The 22,508-nt window shown below is 46.2% G+C and overlaps 2 protein-coding genes across 4 annotated transcripts in view; one reads left to right on the forward strand and one right to left on the reverse strand.

Moving 5' to 3' along the window:
- TDRD10 (tudor domain containing 10) overlaps nt 1-8,475 on the reverse strand; it is a 46,053-nt gene extending 37,578 nt beyond the window's left edge. For both annotated transcript variants that reach the window (XM_019023178.4, XM_019023174.4), the window contains exons 1-4: nt 7,969-8,475; nt 4,091-4,119; nt 3,674-3,753; nt 2,514-2,572 (exon numbers count right to left, since the gene is read on the reverse strand). In XM_019023178.4, the coding sequence (XP_018878723.2) occupies nt 2,514-2,572; nt 3,674-3,753; nt 4,091-4,119; nt 7,969-8,475 (675 nt within the window). The remainder of the gene's footprint in view (nt 1-2,513; nt 2,573-3,673; nt 3,754-4,090; nt 4,120-7,968) is intronic.
- A 369-nt stretch (nt 8,476-8,844) lies between these two features.
- Nucleotides 8,845-22,508, forward strand: part of SHE (Src homology 2 domain containing E) — a 32,637-nt gene continuing 18,973 nt past the window's right edge. For both annotated transcript variants that reach the window (XM_055360587.2, XM_004026817.5), the window contains exons 1-3: nt 8,845-9,564; nt 11,763-11,889; nt 21,644-21,949. In XM_055360587.2, the coding sequence (XP_055216562.1) occupies nt 8,974-9,564; nt 11,763-11,889; nt 21,644-21,949 (1,024 nt within the window). In that variant the 5' untranslated portion in view covers nt 8,845-8,973. The remainder of the gene's footprint in view (nt 9,565-11,762; nt 11,890-21,643; nt 21,950-22,508) is intronic.

The raw sequence follows: 22,508 nt of genomic DNA on the forward strand, positions 1-22,508 counted from the left end.
TCACTGCAAGCTCCGCCTCCCAGGTTCACGCCATTCTCCTGCCTCAGCCTCCCAAGTAGCTGGGACTACAGGCGCCCACCACCACGCCCCACTAATTTTTTGTATTTTTAACAGAGATGGGGTTTCACCGTGTTAGCCAGGATGATCTCGATCTCCTGAACTCGTGATCCACCAGTCTCAGCCTCCCAAAGCGCTGGGATTACAGGCGTGAGCCACCGCGCCTGGCCTGAAAAGTTTTTTTAAAATACTGGCTACTGTAGTAGATGATCTTTCAACTCTGACCCAAGATTCTCGTGTCTTCTACCAGAAACCTGGAAACTGCTGCGGGCCAATTTGTTAGTTTGTAATCAGGGTAAAATCTTAGACGTTTCAGTTTTTTTGTTTTTGTTTTTGTTTTTTTGAGATGGAGTCTCGCTCTGTCGCCCAGGCTGGAGTGCAGTGGCACGATCTTGGCTCACTGCAAGCTCCACCTCCCAGGTTCACGCCATTCTCCTGCCTCAGCCTCCCGAGTAGCTGGGACTACAGGTGCCCACCACCATACCCGTCTAATTTTTTGTATTTTTAGTAGTAGAGACGGGGTTTCACCATGTTAGCCAGGATGGTCTCGATCTCCTGACCTTGTGATTTGCCCGCCTCGGCCTCCCAAAGTGCTGGGATTACAGGCATGAATGACCGCACCCAGCCCATTTCACAGTTCTTGACAGGGCATTAATGTTACCATTCAAAATGTCTTTTTTTTTTTTTTTTTTTAAGAGATGCGGTCTCGCTATGTTGCCTAGGCTGGTCTTGAACTCCTTAGACTTAAGTGATCCTTCTGCCTCAGCCTCCCAAAGTACTGGGATTATAGCTGTAAACTACCATGCCTGGTCTAGAAATTTCTTTTTAAAACCCTACTCCTTCTCTAAAGCACAGCTCAAATCTTTCCTATGAGGCTGGTCCGAGTTTGAGTCGAAAGAAGGCACTATGGGTAGGGGCTGCTGCTTTCTGTGAAGGGGACAAGGATGAAACGTTCCCTTACCATGGTGTGGGACAGTATGGCCAAGCAAGCCCCAGGTGCTGGGCTCTGGAATGGGGTCTACTGGGGAGGGAGGAAGAGAGAGGTGGCAGAACTGCTCAGCATCTTACCTCCCCAGACCACTGCAGGAACCACATGTAGGGCTCCTCTGCCCACTTCACTGTCAAGTAACAGGTTGGACCAGCCTGCCAAAATGGGGAAGGAAAACCAGCCCCAGTAGGCTCGTCTATCAGGTGCCAGGAATCCCCCAACCTGCCCTTTTGATTGAATATGATTTCATTTATTGGATCACAATGATTTACTATGCTCCAATACCATTTTCTTCTCTCTGTCAGACAAAACATAATGGTCCATCTTTTATTTGGTGAGTTATTTCCATATCTTATCGGTTACATGATTTGGCACAAAGCAAAGAACATGGGACTTGGGAGCAACTGAGCCTGGATTCCACTCCTGGCTGACCACTCACTAGGTCTGTGTACTTAGCTGAGGGACGTGACCTCTCAGAGCCTTGGCTGCCTCATCTCCAAGATGGGGGCATTACCACCACCCAGAGTTACAATAATAATTTAATAAAACCACATGAATAAAGCATTTAGCTTATTTCCTAGAGCATGCCTGACAGTTAAAATATACTAAATAGTGTAAAGGAATAAGGTACAACTGGGCAGAGATGATTGAGTGGAACTGGCTAGCAAGGGAAAATGGAGACAAGAAAATTTTGAAAAATGTCTGGCATGCTGCAGGGGTTCCACAAAGGTTAGTTTCTCTCATCCTTCTTCCAGGATTGAGCTCCTTGAGGGCAAGGACTAGGTTGTTTATCTTTAAGCATGCCAAACTGCAGGCACAATATTTTGCATGTAGTAGATGCCAAAAAAAAAAAAGTCAGGAGGTGCTTCAATTCAATAGATCACACTTTCATTCTCCTTTCATCTGTATTTCAAATACACTTACTAAAAAATTTAAGCACTTATATTGTTTTATAATTATTTCAGGTTTGTTGGTCTGGCCTCTCCAAATAGACAGTAAGGTGCCTGGGGTCAAAAATACGATTGCTTACATTCTACTCTCTAAGTCCCACTAACACAGCACTGACTGAACCAGCTCATTTCACAGTCAAATAGGTGTCATTTTTTTTGGCTGAAACCAACTGCTCCCCATTACCAAAGGATCAGCAGCTGAGCCCTAACAAGGTCCCTTCCTAAAAAGAAGCTACCTCAACCCAAAATGACAAGAAGGCTGACCAACCATCCAGGTATACAGGGATAAAGAGTGGGACTAACTGTCTAGGATGTCAGATTAGAATTTCAGTGCTAAAACTGGGAAAGTCCAAGGCAAACTGTGATGCATTGGTTACCCTAGTCACCAACGAGTGACTGTCTGCACTATCATAGCTCTCAAACGTCTTTAAAAACTGGGGAAATTAAGTTACTAGCAGGTTACTAAGTCATATGGGAAGCCCAAGGAAGATAAGCAGCCTATTGTGAAGAATAAATACCTTAGAAATATCCAGTGGAAGATTGCCAACATACACCTCTGTCTCTCTTTTCTTGAATCCTAAGAAGAAAAACAGCATTAAATGGCAGGCATACATACGGTTAGAGGATTCAGAGGAGTCAGAATACAGGGTAGAGACAGGGTCTCTCTATGTTGCCCAGTCTGGTCTCAAATTCCTGGGCTCAAGCAATCCTCCTACCTCAGTCTCCCAAAGTCCTGGGATTACAGGCATGAGCCACTGTACCTGGCTTCACTTTTTCTTCAATGTTAAAATATTCCCATGTACATACACTCCTACAAACATCCTCCCACCCCCATGAACACTGAATGGCTATACTGTACCCAATCATTCAGCAATACTTATCAATATTAAGAAGTGGTCCATGGGAAGTGCTGGCCATGCATACCCCTGCCTTCCCAGCAGGGGATCACTCTGCAGGGACCTAGAGCCATGGGCACACCAGGAATCCAGCGCTTTCAACAAGAGGTATTATGAAGTGTTTCGGGACCCACGGGGTTGTGCTTCCCGAGTTAACACTAAGCTGAGAGTGGGGAGCATGCAGGGGCCCAGGGGAATGCAGGAGGGAGGCTGAAGGGAATCCAGGCGGAGGGAACAGCCCATGCCAGGACATGGAGATACGAAAAAGCTGAGCACATTTGGGAAATTGCTCATAGCCAGGACTAGGTGCCAGGTGGATTGCACACTGCATGCAGTGAGTGGTGAGAGAGGAGGCTAGAAAAGGAGGTGAGGCCAAACTATGAAATAATGAAAGGCTGTACCACAGCAGTCACAGTTTATTCCACTGGCTGGGTGATACAGGTGAGGGCTGTAACCGGTTGGGGGGGTGTCAATAGACCTGGGTTTCAGAAAGATCACTTTGGAGACGGTAGAGGGAAAATTGGAAGAAGGCACAAATGAAACAGAAGCACGGGGTTAGGAGCAGCGGGTGCACCAGGGAGTAAGGGTCTGCATCGCAGCAGTGGCAGGCGCCACATCCACTATGAGACAGGAAACATGGTGGCTGACTGGAGGAAGAGCAGAATCTAGGCAGATCCCAAGTTTCACACTGAACAGAAACTGGGCAGACTGGGAACCATTAACTGGAATCCAAGTTGTAGGATGAGAGTCCCAGCACCATCGAATCCCCCAGCCTAACTTACCTGGAGATTTCTGCTCCTCCAACACTCCATTCTTCCCAAACAGTTTATCAGAGAGTTGGGGGTGACTAATGTTCCAGGACCTGTCAAACACAGGTGTCAGCATCGAACCTCCCAAGCTCAGACTCCGACAAAAGGAAACATGTGTCAGGCATAAGCAGAGGGGCCTTGCATAAACCTCCATTCCCCTTCCTGACCAAAGGCTTCCCTTCCTCCTCCCAGAATCAGGTTCCAAGCCAGGAAGCCCTCCACTGGACCTTTTAAATCACTAAAAGTTAAAGTATACTTAGGGTTAGGATCAACTGGCAAGAGATGCCAGGGGTGACTCTTAAGACCAGGGCATGGTGAGACAGGAATGGGAGAAAGAGAAGGCTGGGGGATGGAGCGAGTCTTGCTCATCAGCAAAAGGAAGGGACTTACATGCTGCAGTTGCTTTCCAACAGGATCTCCTGCAAAGCCAACCGGCCACAGTTAGAGGAATGCCAGGATAGTTCACCATCATATAACCACCGAATAAGTACTGTGGTAAGCAGAATAATGCCTCCCCAACCAAAAGTGGTCCACATCCTAATCCCTAGAACCTATGAATGTATTAGATTTCATGGCAAGGTTGCAGATGGAGTTAAGGTTGCCCATCAACTGACAAAACAGGCCTGGCACTGTGGCTCACGCCTGTAACCCCAACACTTTGGGAGGCCGAGGCGGGTGGATCACCTGAGGTCAGGAGTTCGAGACCAGCCTGGCCAACATGGTGAAACCCTGTCTCTACCAAAAATACAAAAATTAGCTGGGTGTGGTGACAGGCACCTGTAATCCCAGCTACTCAGGAGGCTGAGGCAGGAGAATTGCTTGAACTCGGGAGGCAGAGGTTGCAGTGAGCTGAGATTGGGCCACTGCACTCCAGCCTGGGCAACAGAGTGAAACAACATCTCAAAAAAAAAAAAAAAAGAGAGAGACGTGACAACAGAAACAAAGTTAAAGTGATGTGATATAAGAAGGACTCTACTACTGTTGTTAGCTTTGAAGATGGAGGAAGGGGCCGCAAGCCATGGAATGCTGGCAGCCTCTAGAAGCTGGAAAATGCAGGGAAATGGATTCTCCAACTAAAGCCTCCAGAATGAACACAGCCTTGTTGAAACCTTGATTTTAGCCCACTGAGACATGTGTCAGACTTGTGACTTACAGAGCTATGGGATAGTATTTGTGTTGTTTAACCCACTAAGGTTGTAGTATTTTGCTATGAAAGCAAATCGAAAACTAATACAGATAGCATGGGCAACTTTAAAACCACACACCACTCTGCACAGTGGCTGGCCTGTGGAAAGAACAGAACTTTTGGAGTTAGATGCATCTATGAGTCCAGCCCAGAGACCCTGGGCAAATTTCATCTGTCAAGTCAGAATCAAAACACCCATGTCATAGATCATGGCAGTGAAGTGAGATACCGCACTTAAAGTATTTGCCATGTGTCAAGAACTCAATAAATGGTAGCTATTGTGTTTATTTTTATGGTTTTTATGGGCACTTTTCTACAATTCCGTGAGTATTATCTTCCCATTTTACAGATGAGAAAACCAAAGCTCAAGGATATGAGGTGATTTTATAAAATTATAAAAGACACTGAGGTAACTCAGTCCTGTGATTCCAAAGCATTGGTTCTCTTTCTACAGATAACAAGGCTGTCAAAGTCATTTTAAAGGGATTTTTTTTCCTGTACTTTAGGGAAAACATAAATTAAAACATTAAATTTTAAAATAAAACAGTAACTCTTTTCTCTAAATTATTCCCAGCTGTAGGAGGGAACAACCATTTTAGCTACAACCAATTCTAAATAGAACTAAAAGTAGTTCAGATAATTAAAAGACAGGTATGGATGGATAAAAATGGAGAGAGAGGTTTATGGGCAAAATCAGAGATACAGAATGTTAGTCCCAGTTCCTGGTAATCTCTGGAAAAGCCTATGGGCTTCTGAAACAGAACAGGCACTGAGACCTCCCAAGCCAAGGGCCAGCATAAATCCGTGCAAGATGCCTTTAAGGCCTGCCAGGTACTATGCTAAGCAGCTAACACACATTCTCATTTAATCCTCACTCAAATTCTAAGAGGGAGACATTGTTAACCCGTTTTACAGATGAAGTCCCGGAGATGCAGAGATGATAATCTAGCATTTGGCCAAGATCACTTAGCATCCATGCTCACAAATGGGAGAAGCCTGTTTTTGTTGTGAATCCAAACCATATGACCACATGATTCCAAAGTCCTGAGTTTCCTTCCAATCTATTGTTTGGTCTGGAGAAGTAACCTATTTGTGTAGTTTTTTGTTGTTGTTGTTTTTTGTTTTTGAGACAGGGTCTCACTCTGTCGCCCAGGCTGGAGTGCAGTGGTACGATCTCGGCTCACTGCAACCTCTGCCTCCCACATTCAAGCGATTCTCCCACCTCAGCCTCCCAGATAGCTGGGACTACAGGCACACGCTACCACGATGGCTAATTTTTGTGTTTTTACTAGAGATGAGGTTTCACCATGTTGGCCAGGCTTTATTTGTGTTTTTAAAAAGACCTAAAGAATACATAAGGAGCTCTTACAACTCACCAACAAAGACAACAAATAAACCGATTAAAAAGTGAGCAAAGGATCTGCTAGACATTTCTCTGGAGATATACAAATGGCCAATAAGCACATGAAAAGATGCTCTGCAACTTTGGCCACTAGGAAAATGCAAATCAAAACCACAATGATAACACTTCATATCAATCAGGGTGGCTAAAAGCAAGAGATACAGATAACATCCTCTATCTCTAACAAGTATTGAGGACATGAAGAAACAGGGGCCCTCATATTGCTGGTAGGAATGTAAAATGGTGCAGCCACTTTGGAAAAGTTTGGCAGGCTCTCAAAAAGTTAGACAGGGAATTACGATATGACCCAGCAAGTCCACTCCTGGGTAACTATTCAAGAGAAATTCAAATATGTGTCCACACAAAGACTTTTCCACAAATATTCATAGTAGTGTTGCTTATAATAGCCAAAAAGTGAAAACAATCCAAATATCCATCAACTGATGAATGAATAAAGTGCTGTATAGCAATACAACAGAATATTATTTGGCAATATAAAACGAATGAAGTAGTAATACATGCTATACGACCTGGGTGAATCTGAAAAATGATGCTAAGGGAAAGAAGGCCACATATTGCATGATTCCACTTCTCTGAAAAGTCCTGACTAGACAAATCTATATAGACAGAAAGTAGATTAGTGGCTGTCTAGGACTGGGGAGGCGGAGAGGGAAATGAGGAGTGACTGCTAATTGACGGGAGATTTCTTTTGGGGGTGATGGAGATGTTCTAAAATTAGATTGTTGCGATGGTTGTACTGTAAACACACCAAATATACTGAAAACACTTGAGGTGCACACTTAAAACAGGTGAATTTTATGGTATGTGAATTACATCTCAATAAAGCTTTAAAAAAAGTCAATACGCATTTTCAAGAACGTCAGTATGAGCACGCATTTCTTCATTTTAGCTTTCCCACCTCACAAACCACCACCCACACAAATGAGGCCGTCCACAGTCGCCATCATTCTGTTTCCATTGTATATAAGGATTCAGTGTTGGTCAGCCCCTTCAGCACATTTAGTTTGCTAAACTAAAAGATCTCCGTTCAGTAAACTAAGTTTAAATTTCTTTTTTTAAACCAGAAAGGTGTTTTTTTGTTTGTTTGTTTTTTGTCTTTTTGAGACGGAGTCTCGCTCTGTCGCCCAGGCTGGAGTGCAGTGACTTGATCTCAGCTCACTGCAACCTGCGCCTCCCGGGTTCAAGCGATTCTCCTGCCTCAGCCTCCTGAGTAGCTGCAACCATAGGCGCGCACCACCACGCCCGGCTAATTTTTGTATTTTTAGTAGAGACCAGGTTTCACCATGTTGGCCAGGCTGGTCTCGAACTCTTGATCTCAGGTGATCTGCCCGCCTCGGCCTCCCAGAGTCCTGGGATTACAGTCGTGAGCCACCGCGCCCGGCCTCAGAAAGTTTTTAAAGGGCTTCGAAGGTAGGGAGGAATGGCAGAGGCGTCTTTTCCCATAAAGTGGCCACAGTTCGGCACACGGCACTCCCCGCCTGCACAAATCCAGACTAGGAGGGCCGCTCCCAACCGGCGCGAGCGAGCGACGGCCCCGCGGGAACAGCGACCCCTTTCCCCCATCAGTCGGGACGAGGTTGTTTCCCATGGCTGCCTGCCGACGCCCCTCCCTCCCAACCCTCGCCTGGCATCCCGGGACCTGGGGCCGACAAGCCATACCTCGTCTCGCGGGCCACGCGCGTGCACCTGCGATCGCGACGCCCAGCCTTCGCGCCTTCTCCCTCCGCGCTCCGCCCCCTCAGAGCCCGGGGGCACGGGGCGGGGCTTGCCGGCAGCCAATCCCCGGCGGCCACGGCGGGAAGAGCCTCGCGCAGCCCAAGACCGTGTGCCACCGAAGAGTAACGGAACTAGCGCAGGAGCTGGCGACCGTTGTCCCTGCGCCCGGACCTCGGGCCGCAACCTCTGCCCTACCGCCAAAAATAACGTCTGCAGAAAGAGTGGAGTAGAGCGGAGTGGGTGGGCGAGGGGCTTCCTTCCCGGGGGTGAGCGGCGCACGTGACACTCCTGGGCGCGTGTGAAGGCAGCGCCCAGCCGAGACCGGCTCCGTGCGGACGCGGGCTGTCGGCGGCAGAAGGGGGCTCTCTGCTCAGTGGGGCGCGGCCGATCCGCACGTGCGGCCGCCGCCCCTTTCTCCAGAGCTCGCAGCCCCGGACCCGCCTCTGCCATGGCGCTCACCCCGCCGCCCCCAGCTCTGGGCAGGAGGTGGCGGGGCTGGGAGGCGCCAGCCGCGGAGGGGAGGGGCGCGCGGAGTTGATGGGCCGCTCGCCGTCCGTCCACCGTCTGTCGCTGCGCCAGGGACACTCCCGCCGCCTCCGCTCGGTCCTCTCTGGTCCCTGGGAGCGTGGGCTGGGCCGCAGGGGGCTTCCGTGGGCCTGGCCTCTCCCACCGCAGGAGGAAAGAGCAGGGGGAAGCCCCGGGCGCCCGCCGCCTCCGAGAGCCACGGTGTCCTCGGGCCGGGCAGGCGTTGAAGACGAGCCCGGGCGGGGCCCCCCGCGCGTCGTGCCTGTCGCCTGCCGTGTCCGGAGCAGAGGCTAGCGCCCGCCCGCTCGGCGCCCCGAGCCGTGAGAACCCCACCCTGCCGGGCGTGGGCGACGGCCGGCCGGGGGCGCGCGGAGCAGCCGTCGCGGGGCCTCGCCGCGGCCTCCAGCGCCCCAGTCACGGGGAATGCAGTGGTCCCCGACCCCTGGCGCCTCTGCGTGTCTGGGCTGGGCTTCCTCGCTCGCCTGCTCCACGGCCCCGACGCTCCTGGGCCGAGCCGGCCGGGGCCCCCTCATGGCGGCCAAGTGGTTCAAGGAGTTCCCCCTGAACCTGAAGACCGTGTCGGAGCGGGCCAAGCCCGGGGGCGGCGGCGGCAAATTGCGCAAGAACTCGGAGGCGGGCGGCGCTGGGCCGGGTCCTGGCAAGGGCCGCAAGAACTCGGCGGCCGAGCTGGGGAGCGGCAGGGCCGGCGTCGGCCCCAAGGACAGCCGGCTGTCCCGCGACAGCCTGCAGGGTCTGATTCAGGCCGCCGCGGGCAAGGGCCGCAAAAACTCCCGGGCCACGGAGGAGGAGCCCCACCGGGGTGCAACCAAGAGCTCGGGCTGCAGCACCTACATCAACAGGCTCATCAAGGTGGACACTCAGGAGAAGAACGGGAAGAGCAGCTACCCCAGCAGCAGTAGCTCCAGCTCCAGCTCCTCTTCCTCCGCGTCCTCTTCCCCTTCCTCCCTGGGGCCCGAGCTGGACAAGGGCAAGATTATTAAGCAGCAAGACACGGTAAGAATACAGCCTCCCTTGGACCACCTCTCAGTCGAAGGGGAGCCCTGGGCGCCTGCTAAGCCCTAGGCTTCTTTAGACCTAAGAGGCAGTGAGGATAGGTTTCCTAAGGCCCTTTCTCCCTCCACCATTTGGGAATTCCTGACCATTTAAAATTCTTAGACTGTTTTCTAATTCTTGAAAAATTCTTATTCTAGAGGTGGGGAGTTTTGCAGAAATGTACTAGCCATTGAATTTTGTTAGCAGTTTAGAAGAGTCGTTGAATGAGATATTCCTGTTTGGTTACATTTGACCCCTTTATAGATGTGGTTCATTTTAATTTTGATATTCAGGGGAATTGCAAAGCTGGACTTGTGTATGACTTTTATGCTTCTTGAGCATAAGGAATGGCAACCTCTCAAGTGTGTAGATACGCATTTCAAAGCTTCAGGAAATGGTTTAACCAATAGTCTTCTCCACTCATTTGGAAGTTCCATCATTTTCTGCGGTTCCACCGAGTAAAGGGGCTCCTCGGAGGTTCAGCAAATCTCCAAGACTGCTGCCCTTTCATTCATTCCATGGGCATTTGTTGTGCAGCAGCCATATGAGGAAAGGAGCACAGGGCATTAAGGGCTGTGGAGGATACAGAATATGACAAGGAAATGCTCTCAAGGAAATTACAGATGAGAAGAGAGGGTGTTTCCTGCGACGGACACACTGGAGGTTTTCTGGGTGCTGTCCAATGTGGAAAAGTTAAGAAAAGGAGTGTGAACATAGGAAGGGACTCCCTCCATTCTTGCTGAGATGAGTTGGTCTGATCTGGTTGTTTTTATCTTCTCTCCGATGTGAAAGGGGGAGAGAGAAGAGCTCAAATCGAGATTTCAGACTCCGGTCCAGGCGATCACTTCCTAACATGCATGGGAGCTTTAATTTTCTCTTGCCCAGGCTTCAAACATGCTACCTCCCTGGTTGAAGTCAAGAGCCCATAACACATGCTGTGTATGTCTGCATTGGGCACTTCTGTTCATTCTTCCATTCATTTTTTCATGCTGTAAATACAGGATGCCCACCCTGAACCAGGCACTGAGTGGAGAGCTGTGTAAAGATCGACGGGGACCCAGCTCATATGTTATTCAGTGGTCCACCTGACTGTGTGACTAGATCACAAGCACCTTGAAGCCAAGGGCTCACTGTATCTTGCAAATGCGGTACACATGGTGGGTAGTCAAGAAAAATGGATTAAGTGAATGGCAGTCGCAGTCACAGTCCCTTGCAGTGGTTGTCTGGTTATTTTTATGGTTGTCACTTCTGGATGTCTGAGGTTTCTGAGGCTATTTCCAGGCTGTTTCCTACTCTTCGCTTCTCCTCATGTATCTGAATTCTCACCAACTCCAGTGTTACTTCTAAACTCTTTGGAGAATGTAACGGAGGTTGTGGAGCAAGGCCTGGAGCTTCCTTCCTGAGAAGGGTCCCCTAACCTCTGGTGTTGTCACCCATGTTGTCACACACCACCTCCTCAGGTGCCTTCTATTTTTGGAAAGACGGATGCTTTCTGACACAAAATAGGGGATCCCAGATAGGGATCAAAACCCTATCTGGTCTGTAGCCTGTGACAGTCAGTTTGCCTGTGAATTATTGAACGTAGAACACCTACAATACTGTTTAGTACTGACCTATTTCTCATCTATGAAGCCTGTGTCTTTGGAGCTGTGATCCACTCCTTGAGGACAGGAAGCATGTCTTGGGTTTATTTTGACTCCCTCACAGTGCCTAGCCAGTGCTGGTGGATGACTGACTGACTCATTATGACTGTACTGCTCAGCTGATTGGAGTTTAAAAAACTCAATTCATAAAGGGTATGTGGTAAAGCCACATACCCTTTATGCTCTAAAGCCACAGGTAGCCTTCACTCCCCACATCCACCCCTGCCACCCTCTAACCCAGAAAATGTTTTATTGCTTGGAGAAGTAAAGGGAGGTATAAAGAGCCTTGGGGATAAGTGAAAGAGTTAGATGAATTGTTGCAAATCAACTGTACAACCAAAAAAAACAGGTGTTTGTCTAACTGGGACACATGATCAAGTGCAAAAGCTATCTGGAACTGGTTATAGAGATTTTGACCTCCTTGGATATGCAGGAGATGTCAGTAGCCATTTTGATACCATTGCCATTTTGGTATATGGTGGCCCTTAGCAACTGTCCTCTCTTGTTCTTTTACAGGTCATCATTTTAGAAGACTATGCTGACCCTTATGATGCCAAACGGACAAAGGGTCAAAGGGATGCAGAGAGAGTCGGAGAGAACGACGGTTATATGGAACCATATGATGCACAGCAAATGATAACAGGTTTGTAAGCAGGCTCTACAGAATAGAGAAATCTCACACTCAGTGAGTGTTGTAATATAGTAACCGGTGTCTATTGGGGAAGAGGGATAAAGCAATTTAACCAGATCCTGCTGACTTGAAGAAACAGAAATTAGACCCCAAACTAATGTCGGACTATCTAGGTAACTTCCTGTATGATTTAGTATCCTTCAGAGTTTTAGAATTTACAGGAGTCTTCAAAGTTTTTCTAGTTCTATGCAAGATGACATTTATGAGGGCAGATCTGCTCAGAATATGATGTTCAGTTTTAACATGATTATATACATTTTGGGGCCACTTTCAGAAGCTTTAACATTCATAATGGGAGTCATACATCTTACCAAGAAGCAAATACATACTTAAGGGATTTTAATCTATTAAAAAATGCAAGGATGGCCAGGCGCAGTGGCTCGTGCCTATAATCCCAGCACTTTGGGAGAGAGGCGGGCAGATCATATGAGGCCAGGAGTTTGAGACCAGCCTGGCCAACATAGTGAAACCCCATCTCTACTAAAAATACAAAAATTAGCCGGGTGTGGTGGTGCACACCTGTAATCCCAGCTATTTGGGAAGCTGAGGCACGAGAATCACTTGAACTAGGGAGGAGGAGGTTGCAACAAGCCAAGATTGCGCCACTGTACTCCAGCCTGCGCAGCAAAGCAAGACCCTGTCTCAAAAAGGAAAAAAAAAAAAAAAAAGGCCAGGCGCAGTGGCTCACGCCTATAATCCCAGCACTTTGGGAGGTCGAGGTGGGCGGATCACCTGAGGTCAGGAGTTCAAGACCAGCCTGACCAACATGGAGAAACCCTGTCTCTACTAAAAAAAAATACAAAATTAGCCAGGCATGGTGGCGCATGCCTGTAATCCCAGCTACTTGGGAGGCTGAGGTAGGAGAATTGCTTGAACCTGGGAGGCGGAGGTTGCAGTGAGCCAAGATTGAGCCATTGCACTCCAGCCTGGGCAACAAGAGTGGAACTCTGTCTCAAAAAAAACAAACAAAAACTGCAAACATGATGTGATTCTGTATTTTGTAGTAGAAGACTTTCTCAACAAGTTCTACAATATTGGAGCCAAAAATTTAATTACTAAGCAGTAAGTATAAATTACTGCTGGCTGGGTGCGGTGGCTTACACCTGTAATCCCAGCACTTTGAGAGGCCGAGGTGGGCAGATCACCTGAGGTCGGGAGTTCAAGATCAGCCTGACCAACATGGAGAAACCCGTCTCTACTAAAAACATAAAAAATTAGCCGGGCATGATGGTGCATGCCTGTAATTCAGATGCTAAGGAGGCTGAGGCAGGAGAATCACTGGAACTCGGGAGGCAGAGGTTGTGGTGAGCCAAGATCGTGCCATTGCACTCCAGCCTGGCCAACAAGAGGGAAACTCTGTCTCAAAAAAAAAAAAAAAGAAAGAAAAGAAAAAAAAATCATTGCTGTAAACCAAGCCATTCAAGGCAAACCACCTAAAACCAAAGACTAATCTTGTAACTTTTCAAGTCAGAACAATTCCAGTTTGTGAGCTAAGCAGTCACTTTGTCATTCTTAGTGTCAAACTTTTCCCTTTTAGTCGTAATTCTCTTAAGTTGATGTAAATGATACTTAAATAAAAATAATATAGATTTATTTGTGAACTTTATGTCTTCACCTAGTTTTCCTTAAACAGTCTTCCATCCATAATGAGAAATGTAATTGCTGAATGCTGACTCAAGGGAGCCTTATTTGACTCTTGTGGGTTTCATGCCTGGGAAGAGTAACTGGTCCCACATGAAAGACTTTGTCTCTTCTGTTTAGAACAGATTGAAGAGCTGTCAAGCTCAGGTTCTGTAATTATAGTCTCAGAAGAGTTGAGCAGAGAGTAGCAGCAGCACACTGGAAGGGCCAAGACAGTCTTCAGAATGAAAACGAGCTGGAACAGGAAAGCCTGGCTCCGCTTCCTGCTTCTCTGCTTACAGAGATAAGGCCCTCCGTGTGGGGAGGGTGTACCCTGGCCAGGCTGTGACCCTGAAGGTCACTGGACTGTGACCCCTAATGAAATCTGTGAATGAAAGGAAGTGAAAATGAACTGTCAGAGTTTTAAAAAACATCAGAGCCTTGAAAGGAATAGGGAAAAGAATTTACTTTTACATAAAATTGAGGAAAAGGATTTTCTTAAAAAAAAAAAGTTTTATGCTTAATTGTGATTCACCTTTCTTTGTCCTTGGGTTTTTATTCTTATCTTTCTCTTTAACTAAAGTAGGTAGTTTATACCGTACATCTGTTTATTTGGAGAGCTGCACTGATAAGAGGAAATATGCTGTGCTTTTATAAAAATGAATATAATTTTGGGGGTTTTTTTTGTTTTTTTTTTTTTTCATGTAATTCCCACAAGAGCTCTATAAGCTAGGGGACTACAATGCTGTCCCCCTTGTGACAGGGTGACAAAAAACAAGATCAAAGGGATTGGGGCTTGCCTGTGTTAAGAAGACATTTTAAGAGACAGAGCAGGAATTAGCACCCGGATCTCCCACTCTACATTGAGTGGTCTGCCCCTGACACCACATGGCGTTCAGGACACACTTGAAATGCCGTATGCAAAACCACTGTAAACTTCACCCGTAAGTGAGGCACCTTTCCACTCAACCAAGAATGTTGTCTTCAGAAGTCAGAATTGTCCAACATGGAATAAATGTAATAATAATCGCTAGCATTTAATATTTGAGTGTGTATTAAGTTCCATGCTCTGTTTTAAACAATTTCTGAAAATAAATTCATTTAGGAATACAAAATTAATATATTCAGTTGGCAAATAAATTCAAATTTATTAAAAATCCAAATTACTAACTTTCTAGTGATCTAAGTATACTTTGGTCTTAACTTTAAAAAAGTTGTATTCGTGGATTTTAAAGTTTCTTCATTTAGAATATATATCACAAAGCACCTTCTCAATCAGTGTAGAGACTCTACCTCTTATTCTACCCGTAGGTTACAAGCTGGACAGAATAACAGGAAGTGAGTTTATCGGAAGCTAGAAATAAAAGATTTGCTGCTGGGCTTTTGTTTTTTGTTTTTTAAACCTTTTACTTTTTTATTCAGTTTGCTCCTTGTGTACCTGATTGTCAAGTCCAAGTTCGGAAATTTCCCATCTTTCTTGAGAAATGAGAGTTTTTTTTACTTGTTTCAGCATTTCTGAAGATGGAAAGGATTTTAATGAACACAGTTGAACTGTGGAGTCGTTAAATCTGTGTTGCCATTCTTTGCATTGCCTTTTTTCTACCGGTGAAATGGGAATTACAGGCCTGGTTTTAACAATATCTTGGGCGTGTAGAATACTGCCCATATGTTGTTTTAGAATACCCAACAAATATTTCTTGGGGGTTTTATTATGTACTAGGCCCTGTCCTGAGCTCTGAGCATACAGGAAACAAGACCCACATGATTTCTGCCCTTGGACCTCACAGCCTAAGGGGGAAACAGACCTAACACCAGCAAAGAAGATAAGTCATTGAAAAGCATGATAAGTGCCATGAAGTTGAGAATAGGAGCCAGCATCTACCTCAGGGGCAGAGGAAACTGAGAGAAAGCCCATGGCTTTCCTGTGGCCAAATCGCTATGGGACCCAGGAAGCCTGGGTCCCCCCAAAACTTTGCTCTTAACTTTTAGAAGTTAAGAATTTATGAGTTTATGAGTAAATTATCACTGAGATTTATCCAAAGGATTGTTCATAAAAAGATATGACTGAATACAAGGCAATATTAATATAAACCTCTGTTGTTTTTCTGCTAAATTCACAGGAACATTTTAACTAAATATTCTAGCTAAGATATTTAGCTAAATATTTGGCAGAAATATTCTACATAATCTAGCATTAGGAGTTTTAGCCACCGCTTTGAAATGTTAGCATCGGACAGGTCTTTAAAAGTTCCCATTGGCTAGCTAGCATGAGGATTCTTTCTGCAGTTGATGTCATACAGCTGTAAATTGAGAGCTTACTAGGTACCAGCCTGGCCAAATTACCTCACTAAATCTTGCAGCAACCCTGTAAAGTGTTTTGTTTGTTTGTTTTTTTGAGACGGAGTCTCGCTGTGTCGCCCAGGCTGGAGTGCAGTGGTGCAATCTCAGCTCACTGCAATCTCTACCTCCCAGGTTCAAGTGATTCTCCTGCCTCAGCCTCCCAAGTAACTGGGATTACAGGCACCTGCCACCACACCTGGCTAATTTTCGTATTTTTAGTAGAGACGGGGTTTCACCATGTTGGTCAGACTGGTCTCGAACTCCTGGCCTCAAGTGATCCTCCTGCCTTGGCCTCCCAAAGTGCTGGGATTGCCAGCCACAAAGTGAGCCACCGTGCAAGCGGGTTTCTTTATACAGTTGAGGAAACCTAGGTTCAGAAAGATTAAATAATTTGTTCAAATTACACAACTGAAAATACCATGTCATTCAGCAAGCTGTGGTTTTAGCTTTTGAGCTCCAGTCAAAGATTATTTTTAAAATTGTATTTTTACTTCCAAATGATTTTGTTGGTTTGTTTAAATAGTCAAATCTAAAAGAGAACCTCACTGTTCGAGTCTCCATTAAAAAAAAAAAAAAACTATGAACTCCATCTGCCGGGCCCGGTGGCTCATGCCTGTAATCCTAGCACTCTGGGAGGCCAAGGTGGGAGGATCAGTTGAGGCCAGAAGTTCAAGGCCAACCTTGCCAATATAGTGAGACCCCATCTCTAAAAAAAAAAAAAAAAAAAAAACTGTTATGTCTGTCTTTGCCTGTGATTTAAACAGAAAAAACCTCTTATGGAAAAAAGTGCAAATGAAGACTGGTTTTGATTTAATTTGTCTTTATTCTCCTCGCTAAATTTCAGGGTTTCTGAATTGTACCTGCTTTTGTTCAGATGTTTAGATTTATTCAATAAGAAAATATTAAAGTAATTTTAAAAGCTTGAGCAGTGATCAAAGATGTGAGTAAAAAATTGCCGGACAGCCCTGTTTCTGATTCCAGGAGGAAAATAGAGTCTTAAGAGGCTCCAAGTTTAATGTTTTGGAAACATGAAATGGGTTAAAATGGATTAGGGGAAAAGGCACATTATTTGGAAATTGGAATTAACATTTTACGTGAAATCATTTGAGCATAAAGCATGGACTCTGGAGTTGGTAATAATTCGCCTCACCATAACTGCTGCATGACTGTGGCTTCCGTGTATTCACCTGTGAAAATGGGGTAACACATCTGTCACTGCCTTACTGAGGCATCAGTGAGATTCTGGGCATAATACACCTAGCAGGTGTATACCTAGTCAATACAGCCGTGAGTTAGACACTCCAGAGACAATTATATTTCCAAAGAGCATTCTGGACCATATAGGGCAATACTTATTGCTAACTACAATTAATTTAGTAAAAGAAAATCTTAGTCTTCTGCTAAGACTTTCTTGTTTTTGTGTTTTCATGTGAATGACATAATTACCTGCAGTGAGTTGGGGATTGAGAAGGGAAAATTTTTGGCCCCTATAATGTTTCACACCAACCAACTGCATGTTTTTAGTAGGTGCAGGTCAGTGCTGAGCTTCAGCCCCAGGCTGCAAATGAGTGTTTATCTGCTGCCCGTCCCCTGCATTCTGTTGTCTGCTGTGGTAAATGGCCTCTATCGGCAGCCAGGGTGTAGCTTCCTCTTGCCATTTCCTCCTTCTCAGGCTCGTTTCCTCTTGGAGCCAGCTCTGCACGTCAGGGGCTATTCTCCCTGCAGGAAGGGTCGGCTTGCAGCCCCACGATTGTTTCTGTTTCTATGGCGCCTCAGGTTTGGGGGCAGCCAGGTGTTGGAATGGACTGGAAGGTTACTCCCCTTGAAGAGGGGGGTGGTGTGGGGAGGGGAGGCCTGTGCTCAAGCCCTTTCTTCCCCTAATTAAACATTGTTTCAAAAGATGATAGCAGTTTGCAGATTTTGCCTAATCCCAGGACCCTGCAAGAAAGCATTCTCAACTCCATGCTTTGTGTATCTCCCAGAACTCTAAGTGTGGGGAGACTGTCTAAATAGAAGGACCTCATTGCAAAAGTAAAAACTCAAACGCATGTGTAATAAGAACTCAAGATTCTAATCACTATACATCATTTTATTTTATTTTAGGGGAGGTGAGCTGGAAGGCCCGGTAGGAACACTGCCCATCCACCCTGTACATTTTAATCCAAATGTATTGAAATGTCCTTGTGAGCAGGGCTCCTTCTGTCTTAATGTTAGAATCACCTCTTTTTCCTTTTAGTTTAGCTGGGGCAGAATTGCAGTGAGGACCTTGGGAAAGGGTTTCCCCAGCCTGTGCCAGATGGTCTCAACTGAGTGTAAACTATGATTAGAAACCTAAAAATTGTATTCTATATTCATCCTTTGAACTCCTTTGTGTTTTCTGCTTCCCTTTTCTTAGTTCTTTAGAAAAGTTCCTTTTAAAAAAATTACAGCCTTGTCTTAATTGAACCAAGAACAGAGTATGTTTTTGTTTCTTGTTTTCCATAGCTCTGTTTGGAGTAAGCAATGAAGAAGAAAAGCTGTAGGATTGAGAGTCCAGGGACTCAGGAGATGCAGCTCTGACCTCAGACAACCCCAGATACCTGGCCTGGCCTGGGGGTGGGGGCCAGGGACAGTTCTTCCGACTCTTACATTCTGATGTGGAAGTGGTAGACACAGGCAGTACCTTTCTCCTCAGGATGGGACTAGCAATGACAGGCTCCGGAGCACGAGGAACCAAGATGGGGACTGTGGGCACCCAGGAGGTGTGGAAGTGGTTCTCAGGTTTAGCTGCTCTTTAGAATCACCTGGGGGATTTTTACACTCTTGACTCCCACACTGCACCCCAGACTAATCCAATCTGAACCTCTGGTGGTTAAAGCAGTGTGTGTTAAAGCCCGCGGGTGATTTCAATGAGCTGTCCCTGCACAGAATTTGAGACAGCTGCTGACAGCCCCTAGTCAGCAGAGAACTATAACCTCAGCCTATACCTAAGTTTTGCACTTTTGAATTTGGTGTCCTGATTTTAATAACGTTTCCCTCATTTGTTGCCCTGTTTTTGTTATAGAGGTCTTAATGAGTCAGTGGCATTTCTCCACGGACCATCCCCACACCTGTTTTGAAGTTACAGATAGAAAGTCTTTCCACCCTTTGTGTCTGCGGCCCTGTGGTCTCCTGAGCCTCTTCGTCCTCACCTGACCCCTCAGCCTTCTTTGCTGGCACCTCCTTCCAGCCACCCATAACTGAAGGAGTCCCAGATTCTGCCTTTGATCCTCTCTCGTTTTCAACCTGCCATCCTTTTCTCTTGTGATTGCTTTCATTCTCACAGTATTCACAACGATCCGTTTGTTAACCCCTTGACATATTCCTCCAGATCCACACTGTCACCTGCTTGGAGACATTCTTGAGTTCCCTCCCCTCCCTCTCTCCTCCCATCCATCCATCCAGTCATTATTTAGCACAATGATATGTCCTACAGTAATAAACAAGATATGGTGGTCTCTGCCCTGGCAGACTCCACCAAATTGAAAATACAGACACATCAACATATAAATGGATGCAGTGGGAGAAGAGCAGGGTGAGAGTGCGTTGGTCCAGCCGTGGCACCTGTTTAACTCTGTGGGGTATCAGAGAAGAAGGTGGGCAGGAAAGCCTTCTCCGGAGAGGAGAAGATGCTGAGTTAGATTGTAAAGGATTGCAAGATCGCCAGGACACCGGTGGGCTCAAGACTGTGTAGTATGCAGGGAACTGCAGAAATTCCACTTGGTCAGAGCAAAGAATTGGATTATGGGGAGATGGGGCAGGATAGTGTTGAGAAATTGGGGAGAAAGACAGTGACCTACTCATGTAAGCCTCCCATGCCGTTCTCAGTGTTCTTCACTTCTTAAGTAAACAGTCGGGAGCTTATGAGGTGTTAAGAGATGAGGTATCTGCATATAGAAAGTTCCTCCTTGGCTATGACCAGGTAGAGGATGGTTTGAAGGCTTCCTGATGGGCATTTAGAAGAGCCACAAAATGACGTTTCTGTTGGTCTATAATATAGACTCTATATCACCAGCTCTGGTTGTCCAGACTCCAGCCATCTCTAACTCTGGCAAGGCTCCTTGACCCCAGGCTGCTCACCACCCTGTACTGCTAGTTCCTTCTCACTGTGGCTGGTTGGCTGGTTAGGTAGCTAGTGGTTGGTTGGTTTGCATATGGTTTTTTCCATCTATTTTTGTGCCCCATTTCAGACTATACCTTTTTGATTTACTCTATCCTGTACACCATGGTTAGAGTTACCTTCCAGTGAAACACAAATATAATTGTTATTTCCCACTGAAAAAAAAAAAAAACCTTGTAATGGTTTTGTTTTACATACACAACCATCTAAACTTTGTGTCCTTACTTTTAAAATGTCTACACCTTGGCACCTGGCTTGCCTATGCTTCCAGCTGCTTCTCCCATTACCCATTGCCTCTCTCCTTTGTGGCCTTCTGGCCTTTAGACTCATCTCTCAGCTCCCCATTATGGAACAAGCCCTCTATCGTTCCCACCTCCGTATCTTCACTCATGCAGCTTCCTCTACTGGAAATGACCTTCTCTATCAAAGTCAACTCATCTTCCATCTCTCTTCCACTTGGAGTCAATCCAAGTGTAGTGGCTAAGAGTATAGCTTCTAGAGCCCAACTTCCTGCTTCTGAATCCAGGCTTTGGCACTTACTGGTTTAGACAATTTCCTTAAACTCTTTGTGCTTCAGTTTTCTCTTCTGTAATAATGGGGAAATAATGATATCCTATAATCTTAGAGTGATTGTGAAAGTTACTAGACACTTAGAATAGTGCTTCACACATGGTAAGCCATCGATAAATGTTAGCTGCTGAGTTGTTATTACTGGTTTTCCCTATAACACTTCTTTTACTTTGATTTATCCTGGAGTTATTAGCCCAATACATATTATTCGTGAATGTGTCTGTCTTCCCCCAGTTTATTGAAACTGCATAGGAGTCAAGAACTCTGACTAATGCACATAAATGCTTTCCCTTAGTGTATATGCAGCAATGCTTTGAATATCCAGACAGTCCCTGACTTACTGTGGTTTGACTATAATTTTCAACCTTTACAGTGGTGCAAAAGTGATATGCATTCAGTAGAAATTGTACTTCAAGTCACATACAACCATTCTGGTTTTTACTTTCAGCATTCAGTAGATCACATGAGATGTTCAAAACTTTATTACAAAATGGGCTTTGTGTCAGATGATCGTGTCCAGCTGTGGGCTAATGTGTTCATTTAAGGTGGGCTAGGCTAAACCATGATACTGAGTAAGTTACATGTATTAAATGCATTTTTGACTTGCAGTCGATTTTATTACAATTCTTTTATCTGGGCTTCCTGACAAGATGTAAAAACTTTGAAGATGAGCTATACTCAGAGCAGACACCAGAACCTGGAAATGAAGCAGGTTACCCTGAGGCCACTACTTACAAACTGCAAGTGGCACCCTGGAGGTGTGCTTGTCTTCAGATGTAATCTCCCACCTTAAATGTGGATCCCATTATCTGACTCAGGCAACTGGAGGGAAGAAGTTGTAGGCACCTTCATTTTGCTTTTGTAACAGCTGAGAAGTAATCAACCTATCAGGGAGCAATCTTGGAGTTATCTGCCACCTTCACCCAGACAGACAGAGGTGCTGAGGCAATTGGGTTAATGACCAGGCTTTTATGGCATCTTTGCTTTCAAGACATTGTGTATGGTGTGTGTTTTTCAGAAATGGTATGTGTTTTTCAGAAATTAGACGACGGGGTTCCAAAGATCCCCTGGTGAAGGCTCTCCAGCTGCTTGACAGTCCCTGTGAACCCGCAGACGGTGGCCTGAAGTCAGAGACCTTGGCCAAAAGACGGAGTTCCAAGGACCTCCTGGGGAAGCCGCCACAGCTATACGACACTCCCTACGAGCCTGCAGAAGGGGGGCCCAGGGCAGAGGGGAAGGCGCGGCCCCCAGACAGCCGGCTGCCCGAGAACGACGAGCGGCCCGCGGCAGAGTACGAGCAGCCATGGGAGTGGAAGAAGGAGCAGATCGTGCGGGCTCTGTCAGGTGAGGGCGCCAGGCCAGGCCCGCCCCAGTGTGACTTCAGTTTTCTGGCCACCGCATCAGCCCCACATTTGTTTTTTTCCTTGTGGGTACCTTTATATTCCTTTCTCTTCTCAATGTGCAACTGTTTTGGAAATGCCTGAAATGACCATTGAAAGAATGACCACCTGGCTGGGCACGGTGGCTTGCGCCTGTAATCCAAGTCACTTTAGGAGGGCAAGGCAGGCGGATCACTTGACCCCAGGAGTTCAAGACCAGCCTGGTCAACATGGCAAAACTCCATCTCTACTAAAAGTACAAAAATGAGCTGGGTCTGATGCTGGGCGCGTGTAATCCCAGCTACTGGGCAGCCTGAGACAGAAGAATCGCTTGAACCCAAGAGGCGGAGGTTGCAGTGAGTCGAGATCGTGCCACTGCATTTCAGCCTGGGTGACAGAGTGAGACTCTGTCTCAAAAAATAATAAGTAACTAAATACATAAATAAATAAAAGTATAACCAAGCCGGGCACAGTGGCTCACACCTGTAATCCCTGCACTTTGGAAGCCGAGGCAGGTGGATCAC

Source organism: Gorilla gorilla, chromosome 1, assembly GCF_029281585.2.
Source record: "Gorilla gorilla gorilla isolate KB3781 chromosome 1, NHGRI_mGorGor1-v2.1_pri, whole genome shotgun sequence".
Lineage (NCBI taxonomy): Eukaryota > Metazoa > Chordata > Mammalia > Primates > Hominidae > Gorilla > Gorilla gorilla.